This window comes from Trachemys scripta, chromosome 14 (assembly GCF_013100865.1).
Source record: "Trachemys scripta elegans isolate TJP31775 chromosome 14, CAS_Tse_1.0, whole genome shotgun sequence".
NCBI classification, from domain to species: domain Eukaryota; kingdom Metazoa; phylum Chordata; order Testudines; family Emydidae; genus Trachemys; species Trachemys scripta.
In genome coordinates this window covers 38,495,823-38,511,851 of record NC_048311.1, presented here as the reverse complement: position 1 = coordinate 38,511,851, position 16,029 = coordinate 38,495,823, and the positions used below count along the sequence as shown (strand labels likewise).

Here is a 16,029-nt window from a genome sequence, read left to right as displayed (position 1 = left end):
GGGAAGAGAGAGAAATGCTCCTGGGATTTAAAGTGAGCAGAGAGAAGAGAAGCCAGGAATATATGGTAGGTGCCCATCATTATTAACCTGTATTTGTAACAAGCCGGATGGAGGGGCGTTGTGAATCAGAGCAATACTGATGGAGAGGCAGAATAATGGAGAGGCAAGGGCAATCTAGAGGCCCAATTATTTTTTATCTCAATCAGTTAGGGTGGGTAAAGCAGAAATCCGTTAAGTGGGGAATAATCACAAAGTAAATCAAAATTAGTTGTTTAGGCCTACACCATAAACCAGTGGGTTTCAACCTTTTTGCATTTGATAATTTTGAATTGGGGGTGCAGAGACCCCTTTGAAAATCTATTGTCTGTACAGACCACAGGTTGAAACCCACTGCCATAAACTACTCTAACTAATATTCTTATCTATTTTATATTAACTACTGTTCGCTTAATTAAACTCTCTTCATAGGAAACAATTTACATTAATGAAATAACAGAATTTTGAATTAGAAAATCCAGTGCACTAAAACAAACGCCCGCTGTTACACATTCATGCTTCAGTTTCCCAGTTTTCATCATCTGTTAGCTCAGAGTTTGGGGGATGTTCAGTTATATCTTGAGGAATCCTCTTTGTTTACTGTTTTAAGCTCCAGCTCAAATAGAGACATGTGTCCCTGGCTGTGAAGTCTTGGTTTCTTGTCTGAACAATTATCCCTCTGCTCATTTCTGGCCTACAGTCCCATTGTGCTCTAACAATCTCTCCATTCCTGTCATTCACCTTTTATACCTGAGGGTGTTGTTCAGATGAGTTGTTTTATTGTCCTTAGTACTTTCTTATTTTCACCACCCACTGCTTTGGATCTCCATCTCTAAGGCCATAAATAACGCACTATCCAGACCATGTCAGACATGGGAACGTCCCTTTATGAGATTCTGGGACCAAATGGAAAGGTGTGAGATAATTTTTTCTCTAGAAACCACAGCATACTGTTCAGGGTCAGATGACTTAGAATTTGGAAAAAAATTCTCCCTCCTACACACTCAGCGCTCTGTGAAAGGACCCCAGGCTCCATCCATGTCCCTGACCAGCCCTTTCCCTATTTTCCTTCACAGAAACAAACACAAACCGAGAGGCAGAAGATAGTGTCTGATTTTCAGCAACTGCGGCAGTTCCTGGAGGAACAAGAGCGACTCCTGCTGGCTCAGCTGGAGAAGCTGGACAAGGAGATTGTGAGGATCCAGAATGAAAATGTCAGTAAAGTATCTGAGGAAATTTCCCGTCTCAGTGAGCTGATCAGTGAGCTGGAGGGGAAGTGTCAGAGGCCAGTGACTGAATTGTTGCAGGTGAGACTGAGTTAGAAATACTCCAGATCCCAACACAGGGACAAGACTGCTCCTAAAACATGGGCACAGGAGTCCAGCAGTCAGAGATCACCGTGTAACTCAATGTATATTGCAGAGATGTGAATGACTATTATTTTTAAAACATTACAGATACTTTGATGTAAAAGATGGAAAAGCCACATTATCTCAGCAAACACATGGCCCTGGGGCCAGATCACAGCCTCTTTTCCTCATAGTTGCTAAATCCCTTCTTCTGGGATTCTAAGTTTGTCAGGTGGGACTGAAATTCCCTCTCTCTATTTCTCTCCTCTAGGACGTCAGAAGCACCTTGAGCAGGTACGTGGCTCTCTCACTCCCCGTCACACTTCACAATACTGGGAAGAGCTTGGAGATGATGTTACCACCACTTCTCTCCAGGTCTCTACAGCCAAATGTGTGGGGAAGGTCATATTTTGGATACAAATTTCTCTGATCAACTTCATCTTGAGGTTCTCACCCTTTTATAGAAGACTCTGGAATTCTCCATTCAGTGGGAAAGACTGACCTCAAGTATTTCCTAGAGATGTCATATCCCTGGGGGACTGGCTGCCCAAGGATTGTAGGGATGGAATATGGGTCTGTCACTGCTGGGGCACTGGTCACCATTCAGCCCAGGCCAGCAGTGGTCAAGAGTCTTTCCTACCTGAGGGCTGTTTGGAGACCTGTGTGGAACGAGCTGGGAAGGGGGGAGTTGGTGTCTCAGTCTAGTTCCTAAAGGACAGATTTCTAGTACACTTCACCTGGGAAGCTCCTGTCCTTCAGAGCATGGAGGCGAAGGAGTGAATTGACCGTAGAGACTCAATTCCCCTTTTGTCCCCGGAGCTAGACTCTCCAGGCCAGTGCTGAAGAAGAATAATGGGACCTTTTGGGGGGAAGGTTTCACTGCCACAGCGTTGCTCTGCAGCTGCGAGAAGTAGAGGAATTCTAATTCCAGATCCATTAGAACAGTGATTCACTAGCAAGAATATATAATGAGTCAATAAATGAAATATAAGCATGTGGAATTGTTTCTCTCTAGGTCTGCGAAGGGGAAGTTCCAGCAGCCAGAGGAGATTTCTCCCAAGTTAGAATTGAGACTCAGTGATTTCTCCCAGAAAACTGTTGCTCTAATGGAGACTCTGAGGAAGTTCAAAGGTACTGAGAAGGGATCTAGGATGAGAAATTGGGATGAGCTGCTGAGACTGTGGGAATAGAATGTGTCTGGCCAATTGGTTGATAATTAGATGATGGATCTATTTAATTGTTGGGTGAGAATGTCACATACTTGGGGTCCAAGACATTCCAGTTGATTAAGTCAAACCTTTATTTGTACCACAAGCCTGCCTTGCCATTACAATTACTATTAAAGTAAGAAATGACAGACATACTGAAGAAAGTAGTGGCCAGTTACCTTCTTCTGGGGCATAGGTGGGTCACAGGGAATTTCCTGTGAAGTTCAGATTCCTCTTTACAGATCCAAATTACATATTTTAGTTATTTCAATCATCTTTGACTGTTACAAATATTAAGTATCTTATATAACTCATACAATAAACGTGCATGAACTTTTTAATTGGCAGGGCTTTTGCTATACAAGCTATTTTCATGTTATTGTTCTCTTTTCTGATTGGTTTATTGCCACGGATTATGTATAGGTCACTTTGACCCAGTTCTCTGCATAGGGGTTTTGGACTTTGCTAACTGCTCCTGGGCTGTACATTTTGGGTGTCTGTTGTCTTTAAGCACATTGTGTGGTGAAAACATCTTTGTCCCACATAGCAACTTATGATCACATCACTTAATATCAAGGTCACTTAAGGCAACATTTCCCTTATGTCCAGCAAACTGCTCACAAAGCCAAAGCCAAGTCACTCAGTACAAATGCAAAATCTCGGTCTGTCCAAACTTATGTATAAGAAATGACCCTTGTTCCAATTCTCATTACTTAATTTAATAACTAGTGAAAAGGAGACAAATGGAGCAAATGTAGCAGGGGCCCAGGCATCAGGACGTTTCACATGAATTCATGATTTACCAAAGGTCACAACATTCAGTCCCAAATTCCCCAAAATGGGCTAATCTGGGGCACCTGGGTTTCTCTCTCCCAGCTAGAGAGCTGCAGGGCATATGTTCCCAAGCCATGTAGCCTCCACAGCTGCAGTGGATAAAGTTACTTTTATGCCAAAGTCTTTGCAGGCTCTGGGTCTAGGTTATGACAAAAGGCAGTAAATGAATGAGACAAACCAACTTGGGTGTGAAGGGTGGGAGGGGATGAGGAAGGGAAAAGTAAATCTCACTGGCAGATTGTCTGTCCTGGGATGATTGTGAGGCCGCAGGGATGTTGGTCCCATTGCTGGGAGATGCCTGAATCTGAATGAGAGAGGAAAGAGACAGTTTCAGACCTTTTTATATTAAATTTTTTGGTGTGTTTCTCTGTCATAATTAAAAGACAGTTCTATGAGTTGAGAGTGGGGACACTGTTATAAATATGAAAGCCTGAAATCTATCTCCTTTCTCCTTCCCCCCTCCAGACACTCTGCCGTCTGCACTAGAGACAAAAAGAGGAGGATCCCTTGGAACATTCAGACAGGGTGAGATTGCAGCTGGAGATTGTCTTTAAATTATCAGAAAATTCGTTTCAAAACATCTTCATGACATTGTAGCTAAAGTTACCCACCAAACCGACACCGACACACACAGCCCTAAAAACAACACACTGAACAGTGAGGAGCTCCCACGCTGAAGTCACACAAACACTCCTGACACCAACCTTAGTGCTGAGTTCATGCCCAGGAACTAAATTAACACCTCTGCTCAGTTTCAGGCGCCCGGGACAGAGGCAGCTCCCTGGGATCCAGGCCTGTCCAGCCAGAATGGGGCTGCTGGGGAATGTGAGAAATGGTCCCAACCTCCCCCAGAGCTGAGCTCTGCCCCTAATGCTCTGATTCTCTCTTCCCCCAGCAAATGTGACTCTGGATCTAGACACGGCCCATCCCGAGCTTGTCCTGTCTGAGGATGGGAAAAGTGTGAGACGGGGAGACACACAGCAGGATCTGCCCGACAACCCTAAGAGATTTGACACTCGGCCCTGTGTGCTGGGCTGTGAGGGATTCACCTCGGGGAGACATTGCTGGGAGGTGGAGGTGGTGGCTGGGCGATACTGGGCTGTGGGGGTGGCCAGAGAGTCTGTGGGGAGAAAGGGAGGGGTCACCCTCAGCCCTGAGGGGGGGATCTGGGCTGTTGGGTGGTGCCTGAGTCAGTTCCAAGCTCTCACTTCCCCGGTGACCCCCCTGCCCCGGTGCCGAGCCCCCAGCGGGATCCGGGTTTGTCTGGACTGTGACCAGAGGCAGGTGACATTTATCGATGCTGGTGACGAGGCCCCGATCTTCACTTTCCCACTGATCTCTGTCCCTTGGGAGAGAATCCGACCCTGGCTCTGGGTGGGGGTGGGTGGGATCCCGGCTCAGATTGTGTCCCTGAGACACACAGCAGAGGGGGAAACTGGAAATCAGCCTCTCTAGCCTCATGGGCCCCAGACTCTATGATCTTGGAGGACTCCTATCTACCCAGCCCCTGGCTCCTCATCTCTATGGCCCCTGGAGGCTCCTCCCTCCCTCTCTGCAGCCCCAGGGATGGGGGTGAGAACCCCTGGAGTTGCAGGAGGAGCAGAGGGGCCCTAAGGGGCAGATGTGGGGGCTGTGCAGGGGGCAGAACTAAGAGCTGGGCTGGGCACAGGCAGACATGGGAAAGGCAGGGCATAGAATTAATTAATCAGGGTTTGGGGGGTTGGGGAGAAGCAGCAGCAGGGAGCGTTTTGTACAGATCTATGTCATTAGATCTCATTGGGGTCTCCCAGCCAGAGCTTCTGCAGCAGGGGCCCAAGTCACCTTCCGCTGTAGATGCAGGGTTGGCACCACTGTATTTCTCATACCCATGGGGGATGGGCAGGGAGAGTTAAAAAATCACAGGATAAACCAGGTTACATTATATAATTTTTTTTGAAGCCTCATGTTTTGGCGAGTCAATTTCAGTTCTGCGTCATGATTTTTAACTTCTGGGGTTGGCAGTCAGGGGGGCCAGGGTGGGCTAAGCCAGAAGGAACCGAGAAAACACAAGGAAAAGATAAAGTAAAACAAAAGAAACAGAGAGTCCTGGAGAAAGGGTGAAAATTAAATATAAAAACAATGAAAGGAAAACACTTTGAAGATGGAAAAGGAACCAGAAGCAACGAGAGGGGAAGGGATAAACTCAGGGGCAAGAATGAGGAACATGAGGGGAAATGATCTGCGACAGGGATCAGAGAAGAATGGAAGACACACAGAGAAATAAACAGGGATGGGAAATGAGGGCTAGAAAAATGGTTAGTAATAATGAACAGTATGAATGAGAAGGGAGAAGAAAAGGGAACACAAGAGGGACAGAGATTTATAAAACATCACTTAAGGTGAGACTGTAACTCAGGGGTGGCCAACCTGAGCCTGAGAAGGAGCCAGAATTTACCAATGTACATTGCAAAGAGCCACAGTAATACATCAGCAGCCCCCCACCAGCTTCCCCCACCCACACCCACTGGTGGACCCGCCGATCAGCGCCTCCCCCTCCCTTCCCTCACCTCCAGCCCACCGCGATCAGCTGTTTTGCGGTGGGCAGGAGGCTCTGGGGGGAAGGGGGAAGAAGCGAGGGCACGGGACGGGGCAGGGGCCTTCGGGGAAGGAGTGGAATGGGGGCGGGGCCTGGGGCACAGCCAGGGGTTAAGCAGTGAGCACCCCCCGGCAATTGGAAAGTTGGCGTCTGTAGTTTCAGCCCCAGAGTCGGCACCTATGCAAAGAGCTACATATTAACTTCTGAAGAGCCGCATGCGCTCCGGAGCCACAGGTTGGCCACCCCTGCTGTAACTAGTTAATTTCATATGCTACTTCTTTGCCATTTTAGTGTAATTAAAAAAAAAGACCGTTCCCAAAATCTGTGGGTCTTTTTTCCATTGTTGTGGTTATTGAAGCTGCTTCTCGGCTCCTTTTCACTCTGACATGTATTTACGGTAAAAAAAAGCATGAAAGAGAAAACAAAACAAAAAACACCACCCCTTCTCCTAGGGTGGACATGAGCTTAGAAACGAGATATAAATGGTGAAAAAGGAGACGTCCCACCCTCAGCCAGGGCTGTGACTTCAGCTTCTGTGAGCTTCTAATGTAAATGACTGGGGTGGGATCCATGAAGGGATTTACATGTTGCAATGCTGAGTGTCACCGCACCTTATTTTTAGGTGTCTAGAAAATCACAAGACAAACACTGCGACCCACAAAGCCTGACTTAGTCACCTAGTCTCCCTATTTGATTAATGGAAACAGGCAGGTGCCTTATAATGCCATCCACGAGAGCCAGCGTGCCAGCTGGGGAGCCATTTAACTAGCCAATGGGAGATGCTAACAACAGGGGTGTGTCCTAAGTCCCACCCTTCTCTCAAAGAAAAGTGGCTAAATCTGGGTTGCTGGGGGGCACCTACCTCTGTTTAGCAATCCATGAATGGGAACCCACCACCTGAGGCATTTCTTCTGGGAATGAGTTAGGCCCCTGCTGCAATGCACACAACACGAGGTAGCGGGAAATGGTGGGAGTGGTTTTGGTGCTGTTAGCCATGTCATAACATTTATCCCAGTGGTTCACACACTCACCTGGGACGTGGGACCCAGGTTCAATGCCCCCCTTTTGGCCAGAGTGGGAGAAAGGATTTGAACAGGGGTTACTCATTTGCTAGGAGGGTGCTCCAGCCACTGAGCAATGGGACAGTCTGAGGGCGGGATTCTTAAGTCTCTCCAATAGCAGCTGATGCATTGTGGGTAAATAATGGAGTGACTGGAGCTGGGGGACTGGCCCCAGGGGCTCCCACCTCTCAGCTGGGCTCTCTGACCACAGGACCCCAGAGTCCTCCTCACTCCCTGCCCAGTGACTATGTAAGTGTTTATCTGCAGAGGAACAGTGACTGGGCCAGAGAGAAACAGAATGTGTCTCTAATCCAGCGGTTGGGGCATGCACCTGAGAGGGGGCAGACTGTTCCGAGCACTCTGTCATTATTTATCTAAAGGCAGCGGCAGCAGCTATCTCTTGTTACAAGGATGATGTCTGCCAGGGGGAAAAGACGTTAACACCCCTGGCAGAAGCCTACATGTGAAATCTTCTAATGTGGGGGAGCCAGTGTGCAGATGGCAACCTCATGAAACTTGACAGGAAGGAGCCCTGGACCCGGTAGCAGAGAAGTCCGAAACAACCAGAGGTCTCTGTCCTGCAGCCGCCCTCATCTGCCTTTACAGCTGCAGAGAATTGGCACGTCCTCGAATACACCTGTTCCGCCATTGGGGTCTTTAGAAGTTTGGACTGCACTTTGTCTGAACACCCCTCAGAACTGTTCGCTGAGGGTGGCCCTCCTAGGAGAACAAGACACCGGATGCCGTAGTTCTGAGGATCATTGGGACACACACACCTCTCCACCACAACAATGTGATGGTCCAAGCAGAACACCTTTAACAGGAAAGGCTGAAGGATCCCAACTTCAGACTACCCATAGCTCAGAAGTTAACCCCCGCCTCTGAGTGGTGGGAGACACACAGTTCAAATACTTTGTCCCCCTCTGGCAGAGAGGTGGGATTGAATTTGGGTTCCCCACATTCCAGCGCCACGCTTTAACCACTGGGCTAGAACAGTGGGGGCCAAACTGTGGCTCTTTTACTGTTAAAGTGCGGCTTGCAGACCCCCCACATTTCCCCCCATTCTCTTCCTACCAGACTGAACAGGGAGTTCATAACTTTTGCCTTGCAGCAGGGTACTGGGGTAGGGGACTCTGCCCAGTGGGGAGCGGGGTCATGGAGCTTCTGCCTACCGGGTTGGGGGGGTCTTGCCTCCCATGGGGCTGAAGCCCCAAGACCCCCTCCCCACAGGGAGGAAGCCCAGAGCCCTGGCAGGCCCCTCCCACAGGGCTGAAGCCACAAGCCCCGACTCTCAAACTTCTGAAGATTGTTGTTTACGGCTTGGAGGGTCAGTAAGTTTGGCCCCCCGAGTCATAAGATGGGCACCACCACCTTCTCCGCCTCCGCTGGACAGATGTTTGAATGGGACCCAATCTGGTTGGCAAGCTGGCAGGATCAGGCCCCACTCACAAGGCTGGCAGCTGACTGATTTTCTAGGTGCCTAAGCTCCTTTGTGAATCCTTAACAAGTGTGTTTGGGCCTGCAGAGCTACATCTGGCTGCCTCAGGGCTATTCACCATAGCCACTTCCTGGTCTTTCAAAGGCCCTGTCTACACGACACGGTTTTGTCGACATAAGGCACCTGACAGCAACCTTACTATGCAGGTGTACATGCTGCAATGCTCCTCCCACTGCTTCGACTCGCATGTTACACCGGCATAATAACCCCCCCGCAGGAGAGGCGTGGAGTTTAGGGCGACGTAGGTAGAGCGACACAATGTCAGTGTGAACACTGCGTTGCTTGCATTGCCCTACGTGGCCTCCACGAGGTGTCAATCCCAGAATGTCCCACTGTGACCGCCCTGGTCACCATTTTGAACCCTGCTCCCTGGCAGCCAGGTACAGGTGAATGCCCCTCCCCTGTTAAAGCCCCAGGAAGGTTTGAACTTACTCTTCCTGTGTGCTCAGTGTGGAGAGCTCACAAAGCAACTGCCCAGCTGAGCAGGCCGGCTCCACACAGCAAATGGCTCCTGCCTGGAGTCCGCGGGAGGTGGTGGATCTCCTGGGTCTGCGGGGAGAGGAGTCTATGCAGGCCCAGCTCCGATCCAGCCGCAGGAACTTGTTCAGGCATGGAGGGGAAGGGCTGTGATACAGACACGCAGCAGTGCCGTGTAAAACCCAGACCTGTGGCAGGAATAGCAGGAGGCAAATAGTTGACCCTGGTGCAGAACCACAGACCTGCCACTTCCAGAAGGAGGGGGCTGGGGTCAGGGTGATGGTGAATAGCCCCCACATTGAGCTCCTCTTACAACCTTGTGCTCATAACACACAGCACAATGCTGAAGAGCAGTGCAGGATCCTGCTTTCTGACCCACATGTCTGGCTCACAGGTTACCAGGGCAGCTGAAACGCGACTGGAAACCTAGTAGGATGCCCATGGAATGATGGGGATGAGAAACCTGCATCATGTGACGCTGTACCTGCCCCATGAGGCATTGCAAACCCTTCCCAAAACATCCTGCGACCAGTTGCACAGTGGGATAGCTACCCACAGTGCACTGCTCTCTGTGCCATTGCAAGAGCTGCTACTGTGGATGTGCTCGGCTGACACATGAAGCATGGTGTGAACATGCAACAGCCAGGGCCGGCTCCAGGCACCAGCTTACCAAGCAGGTGCTTGGGGTGGCCACTTCGGAGAGGGGTGGCACGTCCAGCTGTTCGGCGGCAATTCGGCGGATGGTCCCTCACTCCCGCTCGGAGCGAAGGACCGTCCGCCGAATTGCCGCTGCAGATCGCGATCACGGCTTTTTTGTTTTGTTTTGTTTTTTTTGTTTGGCTGCTTGGGGTGGCCAAAACCCTGAAGCCGGCCCTGGCAACAGCGGTTTAATTACAGTGGTGGCTGTACATCGATGTAACTTAAATCAACTTTGAACTTTGTAGTGCCGACATAGCCTAAGTAAGGCCTTGGCTACACTCGAAACTTCAAAGCGCTGCTGCGGGAGCGCTCCCACGGCAGCGCTTTGAAGTGCGAGTGTGGTCCTGGCGCCAGCGCTGGGAGAGAGCTCTACCAGCACTATAGGTACTTCACCTCCCTGAGGGGATTAGCTTACAGCGCTGGAAGCACGGCTCCCAGCGCTGGGGCACTGTTTAAACTGGTGCTTTACAACGCTGCAACTCGCTGGGCTCAGGGGGGTGTTTTTTCACACCCCTGAGTGAGAAAGTTGCAGAGCTGTAAAGCGCCAGTGTAGCCGAGCCCTAAGCCGGTTCTACAGATGGATAAACTGTCAAGCTGCTGCTGAAAAAAAAAGTCCTGATATTGGAGAGTTCTAGCTGAGATCATGAGTGAGGCTTAATTTTACTTAGAAATTGCTGTCAAACCCCCCCATTTTGTCAACCCCTCCCCCCCATTTTGACTACACAATGAAATAGTCCCCCATGTGATATTTCTGTAATTTAAAAAATGGCATTAGTGGAAGAGCTTACACCAGGGCAATGTGTCATGGCAGAGAACAACTGGAATTTTACAGAATGCATCTCAATCGAATTGAAGTGATAAAACTGGAACAAAATTCCAAAGGCCAAAATATTCCATTCAGCCCCTGCATTGCCAGTCAAATAAGCCCCTCTGTGCCAGTCAAACAAGCTGAGTCTGAGTTGTAGGTGGGAATACATAAGCTGCACCCTGCTCTTCTTGAAGATCCTGGTTCATTGCATGGGCTGATCTGGAGCATGAGAGGAGGAAGACCAGGAAAGACCCTGCCCCTCCCTGCAACCTTTTGGGCAAGGTGCCACCCTGGGATGCCAAGGGAGGGAGTGTGATTGTGACTGGCCTTTGCGGAGGGTGAGGAAAGGGAAGAGGAGGCTTGCAGCACCCTCTCTACATATCCACACAAATGCCAGTTACCACCAGGCCTCCAGATGTGCAGAAGTGAGTGACCCAAATCGCACAAGCCCATTATCTGAACCGACGTTCGAACAAGACGGCCTGGGAAGTCAATAGAACACTCGCAGGTTGCAACATTTTCTAAGCCTGCCGACTGTGATGTAGTAGTGAGACACAGCCTGCCCTTTTCCTCCAGAAACACTTTCCTTCACCACCTTCTGGTCCCTCCCAGCTCTATGCACTGTAGGGATGGACTCTCAGGGATAATTCTCCCACTGTGCCATTCTGGGAGAGAGCTCTTTGTGGGTATGTCTGCACAGTGGCTGGGAGATACAATTCACAGCTTGGATGTTCATACCTGTACTAGCTCCCTCTTTCTTCTTCCCCACCTCCTCTGCAGTGTCAAAATGGACAGCAATAAGTCCCCTGTCAAGCGTCACATGTGGCTGGGACTCCCCCTATCATCCCTCAGTGGCTGCTCCCCTGCCAGCCTGGGAACTGGGAGAGGGGACTCTACTGCAGCCCCCACCCCAAGCCTGGGGAGGGTGAGGAACCGTAAGAGGAGCAGAGGTGATGCTGAGAGGGCTGAACAGCAGCTAGGGGGCTGCCGGGGGACTGAAGTGAGGAGGGTGGGGGCTGATGGGTTGGGGGCTGCATTAATGGTGGGTTCTGAGCAGATGGGCCGGTGCTGGGAGGGTGAACTGAGGGTGGTGGGGGCGATGGAATGGGAGAGGCTGAACTGATGGGGTTGTGATGATGGGGGCTGAGGGACTGAACTGATGGGGGGGCTGGGGGGGGGGGGGGGGGGGGGACAGAACTGATGGGGCACTGGGGGGACAGGATTAATTGCTGAGCTCCTGCAGCAGGGGCCTTATGCAGTACATGTGGGAGACAACACTAATAGTCACACACTCTGAGGATGGGTGGGGGGGAGGGGTGTCCATCAAACATCAAGAGACTGACCTAAAATATATATATATATATATATATATATATATTTAAAGTGTAATGATTTATTGGGCCAATCTCAAGATTTTTTTTTTTTGGACGGGGGTGTTCAACTCATTCATTTTGATCTCTTGTAGGGCCTTTCTTCAAAAAGGGGACTCAGGAAATTATAGATCAGTCAGCCTAAACTTTGATACTTGGAGAGACACTGGAGTACATAATTTCTATTGTCCTTTCTGGCCATATGGGTGAATGCATCCAAGGTCTTCCCTGTCAGTAATGGAGACACTGTAACATGGCCTCATGTCCCACCCTGTTGAATGCACAACTCAATTCAAAAGCATTTTAAAATCAATCCGTATCTTCCCTAACCTAAGAGAATACAATATTTTAACTGGGAACTGATGGAGAAAGCAGCTGTGAATAATCATTAATTAATATTTATCTGTGTAAATTTTTGAGAAACTTACTGCAGACCTGGGTAAATTTCACTTTCCCCCACTTCCACAAATATGTTGACACAATGGTAGTTTTTCCTCCTTTTTTAGCAGCAAGGGGAGGTTACTCTAACTTTAAAATATGTGGGATAAGACTAATTTGGATAAATTTCACAGAAATAGATACATTTCACCCAGCTGATTAGCAATAGTAAAAAGAGGTGTGGATAAAAATAATCTCTCAGTCTTAATATTTGTACTCATAATACAGAGAAATAGTATCTGAGAATGGGAAGCATCGAATACTATTATGTATTTATTTTTTTCTTTATTTTTTAGGCCAGTGAGATATGGATATTGGTCAGTTTCATTATCCCATTTCTGAACAGAAAACTTTTGTATGAAGTTGGAGTCTATTAAAGGAGATGTTTTGTTTGAGTTTTAAATTAACTTTAAACAAAAGTTACATACAAGACTAAACCCCAGGAACTGAACACCAAAAGTTTATATGAAAAATGTTCTAATAAACAAAATGTAGAGTTTGTAGTGAAATGATCTCTCAAAATTTATTTTAGTGCAGACACTCTATAGTAATATGGACCGTTAGCATATAAGAAAAGCCCCACATTCAGTGGCACAACTACTATCTGTATGTGGGCTACATTTCTACTTTATTCCCCGCTTACCAGAGGAAAAATTACTCAGGGATATTTCTTTTTAAATTAATTATTCCTCTGCATTGTATGGTTATCGGCAGAGGCAGGTCAGAGCCATGCAGCTTGCACTTGAAAGACAAGATAATATTTTTTCTTCATTATTAATTATTATTTTCTTGGTTCTCAGAATGGCAGAAGTTCAACCAATGGCCTTGGACTAACTCTTAAGAAAGCTGTCTCCTTCACAGTTAACTTTATAGTTGCAGTGGGCAGTTTCACTAAGCCCTCAGTTATTGAAACGAATAGTCAAAGGTAACTACTAAGGAAATATGAGAAAACTCAGAAATCCAGAGTTAAAGATATACTAAACTCACAGGGTTATTATAAGCCAGGGTTCGACTTGCAAAACTAAGACATATTTGAATGCAAAGAAATGCACAATTAAATTATCCCAAACCAGGAACTCTCTCGCTGTTGCTCCACCCAAGCTTTCCTCAAAAAGAAGAACAGGAGTACTTGTGGCACCTTAGAGACTAACAAATTTATTAGAGCATAAGCTTTCGTGGACTACAGCCCACTTCTTCGGATGCATATAGAGTGGAATAAATATTGAGGAGATATATATACACACATACAGAGAGCATAAACAGGTGAGAGTTGTCTTACCAACTCTGAGAGGCCAATTAAGTAAGAGAAAAAAAAACTTTTGAAGTGATAATCAAGATAGCCCAGTACAGACAGTTTGATAAGAAGTGTGAGAATACTTACAAGGGGAGATAGATTCAGTGTTTGTAATGGCTCAGCCATTCCCAGTCCTTATTCAATCCTGAGTTGATTGTGTCTAGTTTGCATTTCAATTCCAGCTCAGCAGTCTCTCGTTGGAGTCTGTTTTTGAAGTTTTTCTGTTGTAATATAGCCACCCGCAGGTCTGTCATTGAATGACCAGACAGGTCAAAGTGTTCTCCCACTGGTTTTTGAGTATTATGATTCCTGATGTCAGATTTGTGTCCATTAATTCTTTTGCGTAGAGACTGTCCCGTTTGGCCAATGCACATGGCAGAGGGGCATTGCTGGCACATGATGGCATATATCACATTGGTAGATGTGCAGGTGAACGAGCCCCTGATGGTATGGCTGATGTGATTAGGTCCTATGATGATGTCACTTGAATAGATATGTGGACAGAGTTGGCACTGGGCTTTGTTACAAGGATAGGTTCCTGGTCAGTGTTTTTGTTCAGTGATGTGTGGTTGCTGGTGAGTATTTGCTTTAGGTTGGGGGGTTGTCTGTAAGCGAGGATAGGTCTGTCTCCCAAGATCTGTGAGAATAAAGGATCATCTTTCAGGATAGGTTGTAGATCTCTGATGATGCGCTGGAGAGGTTTTAGTTGGGGGCTGAAGGTGACAGCTAGTGGTGTTCTGTTATTTTCTTTGTTGGGCCTGTCTTGCAGGAGGTGACTTCCGGGTACTCGTCTGGATACGTTTGTCACCCTGGACCTGGAACCAGTAACCCCCGAACTCACCCAAGACCCTGAGGGCACACAGGGGACCTCTGGTAAGTGTACCTTTGTAAATATTACACATGGTTTAAAAGCAAGCGTGTTTAATGATTAATGATTAATTTGCCCTGGCAATCGCGGCTAGTACAGCTACTGGAAAAGTCTGTTAACGTGTATGGGGATGGAACGGAAATCCTCCAGGGACATCTCCAGAAAGTTCTCCTTCATGTAAAAAGCAACAGAGGGTCCTGTGGCACCTTTGAGACTAACAGAAGTACTGGGAGCATAAGCTTTCGTGGGTAAGAACCTCACTTCTTCAGTTCTCCTTCATGTACTCCCAAAGCACGTAGTCTGGAATCATTGCATAACAAAGCATGGCAGCGTATGGTCCCGGTGTTTGCTGGCATGCAGACAACATCCATTCCTTATCTCTCTTTGTTATCCTCAGGAGAGTGATATCATTCACGGTCACCTGGTTGAAATGGGGTGATTTTATTAAGGGGACATTCAGAGGTGCCCGTTCCTGATCTTCTGAACAGAAATGTTCCCCGCTGTTAGCCACGCGGTGGGGGGAAGGGTGAAGTGATCATCCCAGAGAATTGGGGGTGGGGGGGGTGGTTTAGTTGGGTTTGTGCTGCATGTTAACCCGGAAACCGCAGCCCCTCCTTTTACATTGAAAACCCATTTTAAATGGCCAACCCAATTCATCCTTGATATGGGAAATGAGGGCGCTGCTGTTTGAAACCATTCCCACATGTTAAGAAGGTTAAAAAAGCCAAAAGACTGTGGCTTACCATGGCTGCCTGCAAGCCGAAATCTGTTGCCTGGCACTGCGTGAGTGATCTCTCATACCAAACCGGCAGGCCCTCACTAAAAGAGGAAAAATGCGACCTTGTAACGAAAGAGTGTACCCATTGTTCTCTAACCACCTCTCCCTTCTCCTCCACCAGCTGCAAATGTTTCTCCTTCACAGAGGCTAGTGAACATTAGAAAGAGAAAACGGAGGACGCGGGACGATATGTTCATGGAGCTCCAGATGTCCTCCCACGCTGATAGAGCACAGCAGAATGCGTGGAGGCAGTCAATGTCAGACATGAGAAAAGCACAATATGAACGAGAGGAGAGGTGGCGGGCTGAATCGCAGGATGAACAGAGCAAGTGGCGGGCTGAAGATGATAGGTGGCGTCAGCTTGCAGACAGAAGGCAAGAGTCAATGCTCCGTCTGCTGGAGCATCAAACTGATATGCTCCAGCATATGGTTCAGCTGCAGGAAAGGCAGCAGGAGCAGAGATCACCGCTACAGCCCCTGTGTAACCAACAGCCCTCCTCCCCAAGTTCCATAGCCTCCTCACCCAGATGCCCAAGAACACGGTGGGGGGGCCTCCGGCCACCCAGTCACTCCACCCCAGATGATTGCCCAAGCATCAGAAGGCTGGCCTTCAATAAGAGTTAAAGTTTTAAAATGCAGTGTGTCCTTTTCCATCCCTCCTCCCCCACCCATCCCAGGCTACCTTGGCAATTATCCCCCTACTTGTGTGAGGAATTAATAAAGAATGCATGAATGC

The 16,029-nt window shown here is 48.1% G+C and overlaps 1 protein-coding gene across 1 annotated transcript; it reads left to right on the top strand.

Moving 5' to 3' along the window:
- The first annotated feature begins 6 nt into the window (after positions 1-6).
- LOC117886986 (tripartite motif-containing protein 15-like) lies at positions 7-5,940 on the top strand. Its single transcript, XM_034789204.1, has 6 exons — positions 7-65; positions 1,113-1,343; positions 1,657-1,679; positions 2,401-2,516; positions 3,893-3,952; positions 4,323-5,940. Exons 1-6 carry the CDS (start codon positions 15-17, stop codon positions 4,880-4,882), a joined length of 1,041 nt encoding a protein of 346 aa, XP_034645095.1. The 5' UTR covers positions 7-14; the 3' UTR covers positions 4,883-5,940.
- The last annotated feature ends 10,089 nt before the right edge of the window (positions 5,941-16,029 follow it).